Source organism: Rasamsonia byssochlamydoides (genome assembly GCF_041956645.1).
Source record: "Rasamsonia byssochlamydoides strain NRRL 3658 unplaced genomic scaffold VTN77scaffold_4, whole genome shotgun sequence".
NCBI lineage: Eukaryota > Fungi > Ascomycota > Eurotiomycetes > Eurotiales > Trichocomaceae > Rasamsonia > Rasamsonia byssochlamydoides.
The window spans coordinates 560,969-574,748 of NW_027192387.1; the positions used below are offsets into that span (position 1 = coordinate 560,969).

General features: G+C 51.0%; 2 protein-coding genes across 2 annotated transcripts; both read left to right on the plus strand.

The window, feature by feature from the left end:
* Positions 1–1,104: 1,104 nt before the first annotated feature.
* Positions 1,105–7,656, plus strand: VTN77DRAFT_5545 (uncharacterized protein; the record flags this gene model as incomplete). The annotated part of the gene is made up of 4 exons (XM_069421726.1): positions 1,105–1,127; positions 1,233–7,314; positions 7,372–7,470; positions 7,540–7,656. 4 exons carry the CDS (start codon positions 1,105–1,107, stop codon positions 7,654–7,656), a joined length of 6,321 nt encoding a protein of 2,106 aa, XP_069281700.1.
* Positions 7,657–10,459: 2,803 nt separating this feature from the next.
* VTN77DRAFT_5546 (uncharacterized protein) lies at positions 10,460–13,351 on the plus strand (the record flags this gene model as incomplete). Its single annotated transcript, XM_069421727.1, has 1 exon — positions 10,460–13,351. One exon carries the CDS (start codon positions 10,460–10,462, stop codon positions 13,349–13,351), a length of 2,892 nt encoding a protein of 963 aa, XP_069281701.1.
* Between the last annotated feature and the right edge of the window lie 429 nt (positions 13,352–13,780).

Here is a 13,780-nt window from a genome sequence, read left to right on the forward strand (position 1 = left end):
TCTTTTGCAGGATCATCTTGCAATTTTCATATAGATGGCGTCTGGTATGTATGCTGGCTGAAAAGGTTGGTTGGCGCATGGGATTTCTTCTCACATCCTGAGGCATTTCATTTCCTGATTTCCTGATTCACCGTATTCCCCTTCTATGCGACATTATTTCTTTGTTGGCATTCTGCATCATGCTCTTGTCTTGTACGCCTCATTTTGCCACGTTGCTGTCTGATCCCTACCAAAATTCAGTGCTCAATCTGGGGATCCACACTCGTTCGGCCGATGACGGCTTTTTCTTTTTCATCTTCATCAATAGTCTTTTTTTTTCGTCCCGCATGTAAACCTAAACATGTGGAAGAAATAAAGTAACTTTCTGCCTCCTTGAGTCTCCTTCCGATAGTCTTAAAAAGGCCGGGTACTATGAAAACAAGATAGTAAGAGCTCCCTATCTCGAGAGGACCTAAGACAATGGTGTCGCCATATCTTAACGTAAACAAATATCCTATTCCTCTTTTTTTTTTAAAAAAAAAAGTGACTCGAAATGTCAGAACAATGAATCCACTTGCGACTGGAGCGGTTCCTGACGCGTTTCCATTCACGCGTAAAGTGGAAATGATGGTTAGTCGCCGCTCAGCTGCTTGACCAATCAACGCCAGAGTGCCGCCTCAGTCTTTTTGAGATACCGCCTTCCAGGCCAGGACTTGGCTGTCTTTTCGCATCATTCATAATCTCCGATAGACCCCCCTCTTGCCCTTTGAAAGGCAAGATAGAGAAGTCACCTCTGGTCTCCCTCCGTGGCCCCACTGGCCTTCTTTCCTTGCGATTTGCATTACTGAACGCGCTGGTCGAGGTACTCTTGGGAAGCTATTTCCCTGCGTGTCTCTCGCACACACCCGTGACTAACTGCGGCCTACTGTTGATTTATCTCACCGAGCCAAACCCTTCATGTGGATTTGCTGCTCGCAAGCTCTCGAGTCATATGGTTAGGTGAAGCATATGATCGACCTTGATATGGACAGATCCTTTCGTTCATTTGTGCCTCGCATATCAACGTTCGGTCATTCGTGAGGGTGGTTTTGCCCCCTCCATCTGGCAGAGGCCTTCAGTCTGGACATGGAATTTATGGATGCGGTTGGGTGAGTTGTCTATGATGAAGACTTTGAGAGGATATGACTCTGTTTTTCTTTCCTTTCTGGTTATTTTAATTGTGAAACTAGCCGCTAACGCGTTAACTGGTGCAGGGAGTTGCAAGCCCTCCCCAACGATGTCCACCTCCTCTGTCCTCGACAGAATGACGATGATTACTTCAAATACGATGATTTAACCGAGATAGACGAGTCAGGAAAACCTGTTGCAAAGCTGGTCGAAGAGGCGAACGCTCGCAAGGAAAAGTTCCTCTCATGCATGCAAATCCTGGCCTTCAACCAAGATGGCGTTGCAGAGCTGCAGGAGTGGATCTGGCGCAAGCTCGATGAGTCCTTGGAGAAGTGCGACCTTTGCATCAAGGGATACTATACGGGAAAGATCTGGCTCGTGGAAAAACTGAAGGAAAACTACGACGATGAGGATATCGAAAAGTTTGCTCGGATGCTGGATGACTGGAACATCAAACGGATAACGAGGAATCTAACGGCTGCTGCGGAGCAGCTCAAGGCGACTCCACCACAGGAACGGGGTCTGAGTGCTCTCGATCGGGACTCAATGTTGTCAATATTCGAAACCCTGAGCTGTGAAGCTATGCTGCGCAACGAACAGCTCTTGAAAGACTACTTCGATGTTCCCTTCCAGCTAGTCCAAACGAAGCGCAGTCTCAAACTCTCTGATTACATTCCTGGTGTGACTTATTTCTTGTTCAGTCCCGATCAAAGTCGCAGCTTCTGGGCTGTTCAGGCTTGGTCGCGTTTCGCGCGGCCGCCATCGACTGAGGAATTCGATTGGGCTGTGAAGGAGGGTCTGCTTCGCGCCCTTGCCGAGGCCTCCCAGCAACCACCAGACATCGCTGTGGTGCAGCGTCTCTGGCGGGGATTGCAGCTGATAGTCAAGAGACTAGATAAGGAGCAAATCACCCATAATTTGCGTGCTCTGGATATCGATGCTTGTCGACTATCTGTGGAACATCTCGCCATCCCATCTCCGGGATTGCGCTTCCTGTTGAATACGATTCAAATTCTACTTGAGAAGGCCCCTGGGGACTTCTGGGATGCCATGCAGACCATATCTCCGCAGGCAATTGTCGAACAGGTCTTCTACAATCCACAGCTCGATGCGTTCCTGATGCAGGCCGCCGATAGCGAACCGTTTGATAAATCTATCTTGAAGGAGATGCTGTCATGGATCCAGCCATTTATGTCATCACTGAAGGGCGCTCATCAGCCACCTGCTTGCCGTTTTCTTGTCTCTCAACTTCTCAATAGATTCCAAGATAATCGATTCCCGAACATCTCGCGGTATCATTGCTTCCGAACCGGCCTCGCAGTTCTTCTTCATACCCTCCGTACCTTCACCGATCACGAATCATCGAGAGGTTCTGTCGCACGTGTCGTTCTGTCCGAGACCCTTCAAATCGTCAGTGACAACATCAGCCAGATCCTTGAACCTCCAAGGTTTGCGGTTGAGCCAAGTCAGCAGCGCGAGATAACTCTTTCATGCATGGACATCGTTAGGAACACTCTAGCCCTTGAGTGCCAATCTCTTAAAACGGATTATGAGGTTATCCTCCGGCATAACACTCTTCAGCATGGCGTGAGTACTTATTCACCCGCTATTTGGGATGCCGTCATCTCGCACTTGCACGAAGATAACAGAGAGTTGTCGACTGCTGCGCTTCTCGGTATCCTTCCACTCGTTGGTTTGGAGAAGTTTCCAACGAAAGGTGAAGACAGCCGAGAAAAGACTCATTTCAATGTCATCTATGGACATCTCACCCACCTGTCCTGCCAAATTATCGAGCGTTTAGCAGACTTCAATCCGGAGCATCTGGACAAGCTATTCGCGAGCCAAGACACGAGTAGCGCCTTAGTCTCTGCGCTCTTCTCCGCGGATTTAAATACTTATCAAGCCGCTGTGGACCTCATCAAGAACGTAAGCGGACAATCGACTAGGAGAGATGCTATCTCGCACCTCTTACAGTCGTTTTTCTTGACCACGATATATGGCCTCAGCTGGTCATTCCGTCGGATATCAAACATGAAAACGTTTGCCTCTGCTCCCAGGATGATCCACACTGGCACGGATATTGTGGATATACTATGTGATACCCAAAGTGGCATGCTGAGGACCCGCAAACTTGCTGATCGTCTAGAAACTCTGGCGCTCCAAAAGCTATGGGAGTTCCAGTGGCAAGCCTTGACGACCATATTTGACGAAACGGAGTCATGGCACCAGAGAGGCAATGACAAGAGCGTCATGCTGGAGTTCTGTCGAGACACAATACAGTTTGCTGATCTTCTTTTTGATCAGTACGGTGTGTTTGCGAGTGCAGTCGTTGATGCCGACCCCACTCAGGAAACGTCTGCCCGGGAGAATCTATTAAAATCACCCACCGCCACCATGAGTGGTATGGTTAAGTGGCTCAGACTTAAAGATGAATACCTCGCGACGACGTTGGTTGGACTCGTCTCGAAGCTGCTTCGGCGTTTGGGAGAGCTAAACGTAACCACTGTCAGAGAAGATGCTTTGAATTATATCGAAGGAGTGGCAGTCAAGTCTACCGTCAAGACGATTTTAACGCCACGGGAGAAGGCTGAGCTGGTCAGAGCGCTGGAAGCCTATTACAAGAAGCCGGTTGTCACTGCTTCCACTGCGGCACTTAAGAAGCAGAGCATGATAACGGCATTCACAAAGCCGGTTGACGTTTCTGGCACGTCGACCCCATCCCGGGCTACTAGCGAGGATGACCTTGATGATCCAAGTGTCCCCGATGAAGTCTTGATGCAACTGTCGAGGTCCGTTGAGCTGAATAAGGCACGTCTCGCAGCCCAGGCCCAGAAAAAAGCTGAGGCCGCTGCAAAGGCACCCCTTGTAATTCCCAAGGCTTCTAAGGCTCAAACGCTCCCAACAACTAGCGTCGAATCGTTCCGCGAAAAGCGCGAAAAGGAGAAGGAGGCCAAGAGAAAACGCGATCTGGCGGAACTTGCACGGCTGAAGAAGAATATGCCTTTGCACGGTGTAGCGGAGCAGACGGCCGGACAGGGCTCGGGCCTTAATGGCATCGGAGTGAAAGGCAAAGAACATACTCCTGTGGATAGCATGATGGTTTCTTCAGGGTCGGAGTCAGAGTCCGAGAGTGACGATGAATTAGACAAGGAGCTCTTCGGAAAGAAGGCCCCAACAAAGCCGGATGCAGTGAGAGAATACGAGGAGAGCAAGAGACGGTCCCTCAAGCAACAGGGCCCTGTCAAGAAGGTCAAACAATGGCGGTCTGCTAGGGACATGCGCGCTCGACTGGCCCCGGACCTGTCGTCGCTTCACCGGACGATATTGAGCTGGGACTTCTTCGCTAGCGGTGACCTGCCTCCCAACTCTGATCGCACCGATTACACGTTGGTCTCATCCACTTTCCGAGATCCTATTGAATACCAACGAACATTCGAGCCTCTTCTGATATTAGAGGCTTGGCAGGGCTTTCAATCCGCCAAGGAAGATGGTACCTTTAAGCCCTTCGAGATCATTGTCGCCAGCCGCCTTTCGGTGGATTCGTTTGTCGAGGTCAGCACTACAATGAAGATTCCGGATATAAAGGAACTCGGTCTTGGAGAAGCAGACATTGTTCTTCTGTCCAAGTCCAAGGACCCTATAAATGATTCAGCAGCTCCTCATTGTCTCGCAAGGGTGTCCGGCATTAACAAGAAGAAAGGTAGTGTCGAGGTGTCGTATCGTGTGATCCCTGGCACCCCCATCATCCCTTCGCTGGCACCCGGGGTCACAATCTGGGGTGCCCGAATTACATCTTTGACGCCCCTAGAACGAGAGTACGGTGCTCTCATGGCGTTACAGTACTACGATCTCTGTGAGGAAATCATCAAAGCGAAGCCGTCGCCTATTCTCAAGTACACCGAAGCGAACCTGAAACCAATCATTGACAATTACAACGTGAATCCAGCGCAAGCGAAAGCCATCAAGTCAGCCCTCGACAACGATGCGTTCACCTTGATTCAAGGTCCTCCCGGATCGGGGAAGACCAAGACAATCGTGGCGCTCGTCGGAGCTCTGTTGAGCAATTCGTTTGGCAATCAAGGCGTCGCAATCTCCCGACCAGGCGAAAACAAAGCCCCCAACCAGGCGACGAGAACTACAACGGCCAAAAAGCTGCTCGTCTGCGCGCCTAGTAATGCCGCTGTTGATGAGTTGGTCATGCGATTCAAGGAAGGGGTGAAAACGCTTCAGGGGAAGCACGAGAAACTTTCCGTCATTCGTTTGGGTCGCAGCGATGCCATCAATACTAATGTGTTGGATGTCACCCTGGATGAGCTGGTTAATGCGCGCCTGAGTCAGACCTCTCGCAAGGATTCAGGAGAACGGGACCTCCAAAAGATCTATGAAGAGCACAAGGCGGCCGATACTTCTTTCAAGGAGATACGGAGCAAGCTTGACCGTTATAGGGCACAAGGACAGCCAGTTCCTCCTGAGCTCGAGCGTGAATTCGATCTATTGAAGAAGAAAAGGTCACAGCTTAGCCAAGAAATCGACAATGCCCGAGATCGGAACCATGCAGCAGCCCGCGATGCTGATTTGACTCGGCGTCGTATTCAGCAAGAAATCATAGAGGGGGCCCACGTTATCTGTGCGACACTGAGCGGAAGCGGCCATGAGATGTTTCAGAATTTGAGCATTGAGTTCGAGACCGTAGTGATTGATGAAGCTGCCCAATCGATCGAGTTGAGTGCTCTCATCCCTCTCAAGTATGGGTGCTCCAAGTGTATTCTGGTCGGAGACCCGAAACAGCTTCCGCCCACTGTCCTATCGAAGGAGGCGTCCCGATTCCAATACGAGCAGAGTTTATTCGTCAGGATGCAGTCTAACCATCCGGATGATGTACATCTGTTGGATATTCAATATCGTATGCATCCCGAGATCAGTCGCTTTCCGAGTATCACCTTCTACGACGGTCGATTGCAGGATGGACCGAACATGGGCAAGCTTCGCAATCGACCGTGGCACGAGAGTACTCTTCTCAGTCCATACCGTTTCTTCGATGTCCAAGGGCTCCATCAAAGTGCTCCGAAGGGTCATTCCCTGGTCAATATGGCTGAACTCCACGTTGCCATGCAGCTATATGAGCGCCTAGTGACTGACTTCCACACATACGACTTTTCGGGCAAAATTGGAATTATCACGCCTTATAAAGGTCAACTCAAAGAGCTCAAGTCGAGATTTGCAGCCAAGTACGGCAATTCGATCTTCACCACGGTCGAATTCAACACAACTGATGCATTCCAAGGAAGGGAAAGTGAAGTCATCATCTTTTCTTGTGTTCGAGCTTCCAACAAGGGCATCGGTTTCTTGGCTGATATTCGACGTATGAACGTGGGACTGACTCGTGCCAAGTCATCGCTTTGGGTCCTTGGCAATTCACAATCCTTGGTCCAGGGAGAGTTCTGGAGGAGGCTGATTGACGATGCCAAGGAGAGAAATGTCTATACCGACGGAGACGTTCTTCAGATGCTTCAGCGCCCGCAGTTCACGGGCTACCGGAATGTTGAGATGGTTGATGCAGATCTGGATGTTTCCATGGCATCGCCAGCCCCTTCAAGGGACCCATCTGCCGGGCCTGCATCTGTCGGCCGTCCCTCATCTATTGAGATGGAATCTGTGTCTGCCAGAAACACTCCGGCTCCGCTGCCCGATGGACCGTCGGGAGGGTGCAATGGGCTTGATGACAACAAGACGTGTGCGATCTGCGGCAGTTTTGCCCACTTTACCCACAACTGCGACAATGAAGAAGCCAAGGAGGCATCCCGAGGCATCTGCCACCGTTGTGGCATTGCTGGCCATACCAAAGTGAATTGCACCACGGAACGCTGCATCCAGTGCGGCGAGTTTGGACATACGGCTCAGGAGTGCAAGTCCACGACTCCACTCTCGAAGGAAAAGAAGAACAAGATCGTGAAGGAAGAATACCGTCACAAACGGATCCAGCAGGAGAGACGGGAACAGCAGAAGCAGCGACAGCTTGCTGAACACGACCCTAAGGTGCCTGTCATTCAGGTATCAACCAAGTCTCCTCCACCCCCGACGAAGCGAAAACTTGAACAAAAGGAACCGCCTACGGGCCCGAAGAACGCGAGGCGTAAACTTGATGCCCAGATTCCTCAGCCCACTACGGTAGGTGTTCTCTTCTGAGCACTGAGGTTCTTCTCCTCTTGCTGACTCGTTCATCAGGATCTGGTGAAGCCTTCGCGAGATGGCCCGTCATACCAAACTATCCCGCATGAGAATAAGGCTGCTGCAGGTTCTGGAACAGCACCGAATATGAACCAGGTAATCCCATCTTTCTCAGAATGTCTACGTTTTGCACGTGGGCAATCTGAGTGCTAATCCGATCCTTAGGCAGCACAACCACCACGACCTCCCACAGGACCGAAACCCGGTAATGGCGTGCGTCCACCGATGCCTATGCGCCGGAAGAAAGAGGTGGATCCCTTCATCCGGCCGAAGAGGAGGTGATTTGCCGTTTACGGCTTAAGATTCACAGACTGCGGGCTGTTTATGAACGGCTCGTGGTCTGGTGAATTACGCCTTACTTTATTTTCTCAGCCTCTGCCGGTCAAGTCTAACGGGTAGAAGCCTTGTGATGATTCTTCCCCGGTCTCTACCTGTTGGCATTATTCGACCGGCTTACCTGTTTTTCTGTTTCTCTTCATTTTTCATTTTTCATTTTCTTTTTTTATTTTGTACTGAACTTAGTGACCTGCATATTGGATGGCGTTGTACATATTCCGGGATGATGAACTGATTTCATATTGGGTGTATTATGGATTATTCTCATCAATGGTGTAACGTTATTATTACATTGGGAATCTTCTTTTTTTTTTTCACACCTCCTTCAGGAATGGGACTTTCTCCAACAGATACCTCTTTTTTATTTTTTTTTTCGCAACACTCATGGGACGGACGGAGCATTCTGTAAAATATTTTCTGGTGCGCGAAGAAATAAAAAAATAGAAATGGGAATTGGGAGGGAAACCAAAAAGAAAAAAAGAAAGGAAAAATTTTATGGCATCCAGACCGAATTGCCATGGTTGTTAACACCGCGTGGCCAATTTATGGGACACTGACAGTTTCATGGGCACTGCATTGCATTACATTGCATTTGCATTGAGAGCACGCATTGATATACCGTACGTGTCGATATATATCGCTATCTATCATATTGATATGGTTCTTCATATGCAACACAGCCAACAGTCATGGCTATCAGTGTCGTTGTGATAATGGTCACTGGAGGAGAAACTCAAGCCTTCTAGCCTTCAGACAGTAGCTAAGCTAATAATAGGTCAGGTGGAGCATCCCTGGAATCTGGCTCTGTGGAGTGTGATGCTATCTATGATGAAGACCCACCTGAAGACCACAGGATCTAAATTGATGGTTCCCTGAATCCCGTTATTAAATTATTATTATTATATGTCGGATTATCTCTTTATTATTATTCTTTTATCCACGTTACTGATCTGTCGTGGCCTATGCAGCCAGCCTGTGCAGCAGCAAACATGGCTGCCCATGTGGAAGGAGCAATGAAATGTTGGCTGCACTGCATGTGACCTGTCACTTTGTCTGCCCCTTCCGTCTCTCCCTCGAGACTCCATCCCATCGCTCTCTCTCCTCTTTCCTCTAATTCAAACTCAAATATCAATTATTAACCAACAGTTCCAAATCACTACTCACTAGCATCCGAGGAGAACTAACCACCCGCAGTAGTAGGAATAGCAGCCTCTACTTCCCAATCCTGGCTTTTTCATTGTCTGTCATCCGCATGAAACCTGGTCAGTCCCGATCCGCTGCGAATAGCTTCCCATCTATCACCTACCTAGGCAGGTCGATCACTTAGGTAGCTGCTCGCTTTCTTCATCCGTTTTAAATCTCCCCCGGTTGACTTGTTGGCAGGGACCCGATTCGCTGGCCCTGTGAGGTTGTTCCTCTATCCCTTGCTCGTCTTCCCGTCTGAATCCCGACAAGTTGATTGCTCACTTTTTTCCTTTCTTCCCTGTCCCGCTGAGGGGAAGAGGGCGGCGACCTGTCTACAAACACTTTGTCTTATCATCTGGATCTGTTTGATTGATGGAGGGGTTGTGACAAAGACAGCATGTACAGATCTGTGTCCAGTGCCTGTCGTCCTTCCCCTCTTTCCACGCTATGATCCATCGCCGCCCCACGGATCCTCTCGCGTTCCTTGCTCGCGTTTGACATCTAGTGACAGCTAGGATCCGCTTGACCTCTGCCAATGAAGTGTCCACGGATATGGCATCCATCCTTCCGGACAATCCATCAACCGTACCCGAATAAACTCCTGCCCCAGCTACCTGGTTCTCTTCCGTTCGTTCCTCCTGGTTGGTACTGGACCATGATTTTCCTCGGTCCGCTGTACCGTTCGACATGGCGCAGTCCAAAATGTCCGCTCCCAGTGTTCTCGGTGGCTCTTCGGCAACTTTATCCCTGTTCATATACCTGGATCGTGGACCTCACTTTACTCCCTCTCCGCCAAACCAGCGACACGTCTGCCCTCCAAGGGCGGCTTCTGAAGGGTTTGCCACTCTTTGTGATGTGACATATTTCTTTTTCTCTGTTTCTTTTAACAATGAAAAAGGCCCGTTGTTGTATCCCTCTAGTGCAACCCTTTTTTGAGATCGTCCTAGGCGAGAAACTCTATCTTGGTTTATGAGTCCTTGCTTGCATCATCATTTGTCCCTTTCATCCAATCCCTCGTCTGGCCAGTTAAATTACCGTACAGTAGAAGAAGACGGCATCCATGCCGTATGGGTGGTATCGTCTCCTTATCTCCACAACAGGGCAGGAGTGTGTTGATGCGTTGGAGGCAATTTTGCCTGAACACCCTCCCTTCCTACTGATCTCTGCAGTTGTTCAATATATATATATATATAAGAGGTAGTTCAGGTTACCTCGATCTGGGAATCTCCATGATCTCTCTTCTAACGCCTGGTATGTGACCCTCAGCGATGATTCCTCACAGGCAAGGAAAAAGATAATTTTGTATATATTATGTACAGATCTCTTGTGTCTATACTTTTGTTTTGGTTTGGTTTCACGCACACCGAGTCGTTTTCCAATCTCATTGTATACGTATTGCTCGTTTTTTCGTCCAAGTGGACGTCAGTGTTCTCCGATTTTGAAGCAGTATGGTGCTGCGCATTGATTTTTAATTGTATACGGTGGTCTGACAAGCGTCTAGAAAAAGAGAGGAAAAGAAACAAGTGCGATTCGATGATCTAACTCGGCTTCCACGACTTCTATCATGCAATTTGTGTCTATCGAAGAGCCGCAAGTTGTCCCCCGTATTCCAGAAGTTCGCAGACACCGGTCTGTCGGCGCGTCTAATCGCCCTACGCGGAGCGAGAACATTTCAGCCATGGATTTTGTCAAAGCCGGTCAACGCCGTCTTCGCTTGTTGAGCCAAGGCAAGGCGGACAAGCGCGCGAAGGAGACTGCGAGTCCAACGCCCAAGGAAAAAACCCACCGGGGCTATCGCAAGCTAGCCGCTCTGCAACAAGCTGGCTTCCTTCCCCCAAGTGCAAGCGCGGATGATGTCCTGGACTTGTCGCGGTCATCACGAATTCAGCGAGACGTGGAGGCCATGGGCCGTCCATGGCTGGACGACAGCGTCGGGACGAAGAAGAATAGCCGCAATAGCAACAAAAAGGAGCGACAAGAGACACACCAACGCTGCGAGTCACTGAGCTTAGGCGACTTGGCCGCCCTTGTCGAATTCTCCATATCGTTTCCGGATTTCGAGGACGAGATTGGTCCACCTCCCTATCAGATTCACCAGGGCCAGGGAGGGTTGCAGAGGTCACTGCCGATGCCCGCGACTGATGGCGATCAACAGGGGCAGTCGCCGGTGCGGATGGCCCCTGATTCGGCCGCCGTCCGCGGTGGAGAGGCGTTTAAGGGCGCAAGCTCAGCGCTAAACGACCATAGCGGCCTGCCCGTAACGCTTCATCGCGACACCGTTGGCACTAAACCTCTGGGTGACAGCGCCCCGGCAGTCAGCGACAGGGATGACGCAAAAAGCCTCGCTGACTTGCTGCGGGCCACAGAGCGACTGGAGCGCAATAATAGCAGCAATTATAACAATCGTTATGTCGAACCCAAGGGGAAGCAAGTGCATTCGCTGAATCAGGGGGTGACGGACACGTCCTTAGCGGCACCGGCCACAGCTCCGTGCAGACACGAAAGGCGTGATGGCAAGAACGAAGACCCCAAGATCAGCAGCGTTAATATTAATATCCGCAGAGACATCACTCCTTTGAGTCTGGCGAGGAATAACGGGGGACCCATTCCGCTAAAGCTGGTTGCCGAATGCCTGCCTCCGCGCGTGTCCAGCAAGAGGAGCGCCAGCTACGGATACAAGCCTCCGCCGTCGTCTTCCCCACAGTCGCCGCTAGATTTAGATTCCTCCAGCAGGAGTGGTGATTCCGCATCTCGACCGCCGCGGAGCATCCCAACACCTACCCTCGACAGCTTTCCACGACCGCAGCAGACCTTGCTCTCGCCGTTTCCGATCCAATCCCGCCGTGCCCGCAGCGTGACGCCGGATGGTGCACCCGGACAGGCACCTGTTCGCCAAAAGAGGAAGAACAAGCAGCAGCAGCTATCGCCATACTATGGGGTTGCAGACGTAGCTCCTCCGCCAGCTCCGACGAAGCCTCTCCCCTCACTGCCGCAGTCCAACTCGTCCCACGATCGAGAGTCAATCTCTAAGAAGAGCACCGGAGACACGGAGAGCGCCATGTCGTCGAGTTCCGAGCAAGGAGGACTGACAGTCCCCGAGAGGCCGACTGAGCAGCTGGACAGCCCGACTCTGGGATCGACGGGGCGACTGAGGATCCGGAAACATGTCGTGCCTCGGCCCTCTTCCAGTGCGACGACGATAAGCATCGATATGTCAGAGGCAATGCCCAGCCCGAAGTCAGATCGACCGGAATCCACCTTGGACGCCCTGGAACAGGCGCGGCGGGATAGGGCGGCGAAAGTCCATGCTCTCCGCCTGAGAGATATGTCCATGAGCAGAGACAAGACGCGCAGAGATAGCGCAACTCAGAGTCTGCACAAGAGGACTCCTTCGCGGAAAGACGGAGAGGACACCGGAGCCGGGGCCGACAGGAAGATCAAGCGGAGTGAGAAGCACGCCGTCAGTGCTGCTCCAAGCATTCCTCTGCCCATGGATCCTCCCGTCACCGCTCAGCGTACTCCTTCGACTCGCCGGAGACGGAGTGGTTCGACGTCATCTTTGCCTTCGTCTGTCGCCGCTCTGAGAGATTGTGATGGGGCTTCTGTCTCGAGAAGCAGCAGTGTTCGAAGCACCAGCGGGAGGAGCGCACATGCTGCAACAAATGGGAACTCCAATGGCTATCACCACAGACGATCCGAGTCCGCGTCTCTGCATTCATCTGATCTGCATTCATCTGATGAAGAAGGGTTAAGCATGCGCAGGCGATCTTCTCGCTCCCACGAGGAAGAGGACCGAAAGCGGCGAGGCAGTTGTGACCAACATACCCACAGCCAGCAGCAACAACAGCAGCAGCAGCACCATGCGTCGGACGCCGAGGGGAACCATTTTACTGACGCCCAACAGCTTCCTCGGGTTGAATCCCCTCCTAGGAGGGGTTCTAGCCAAGAACAGTCGTCTCCAAAGTCTCAGTATTCCCAGCGCACGTCGTATTCACACGAATCTCGGATGAGCAAACGGCATTCAGGCCATTATCTCCATCCGCTAGAAGCCCGTGTTGCGCAGTTAGAGCGACAGAACAAGATGCTCCAGGCTGCGCTTCTCGCGGCTCTCGATGTCGGTGTCACTTACGATGCAGAGTGCGTCCGTAGTGGCCTCCCAAGCCCGCTGGCACCGTCCAGCGCGGGACTCGCGTCGTCGATGAGCAGCCTGGGGATGGATGACACTCGGTACGAGCGAGAAAGGGTGAACCGCAAGTCGTCCATTCCCCACCGCCCGGACAGTTGGTCCAGCGTTCGCGACCAGCATTCGCGAGGGAGTCAAGGCAGCTTCGACACGGCCAGTTCGGAAAGTGACGCCAGTATGAGAGAGGTGGAGAACATGCTCAGTGACTTGGACGTCAGTGGGATGTTGGGAGAATGGAACGAGGAATGCCACCATCGCTCGCAGCGATCTTGATTCGGAACGACCGGCTTATGGATCTGCATATACTGCATTTTCGATTCACGACAATCACTTGATGCGTTTGTTGCCTTGTTTTTAACGTGTACTGGCATCTTTTTTACTGTGTCTGTCGTCTTCCGCCTTTGCTTTCCTACATCGATGTCTCTCTTCAGATACCACTGTGCACTGTGTTGGTTTCCTTTGTTGTTTTTCTGTCTCAGTCTTCAGATATGGAAGCAGGGGGGCCGCAGGGTTTTCCAAGTACTGCTCAATCTAGCAATTCCATACTGTGTTTCATTTGTACTTGATTTGGGCGGGTATCTGCTTTTTGTTTTTTTTTTCTTTTAGCTAGTGCAATTCGTACGGTCTATACTCTTTTCTCTTTCATTTTTTATTGCTATTTACTCTTCACTCGGCTCTTGTTTTACGGCAGTGCTTAGCAAT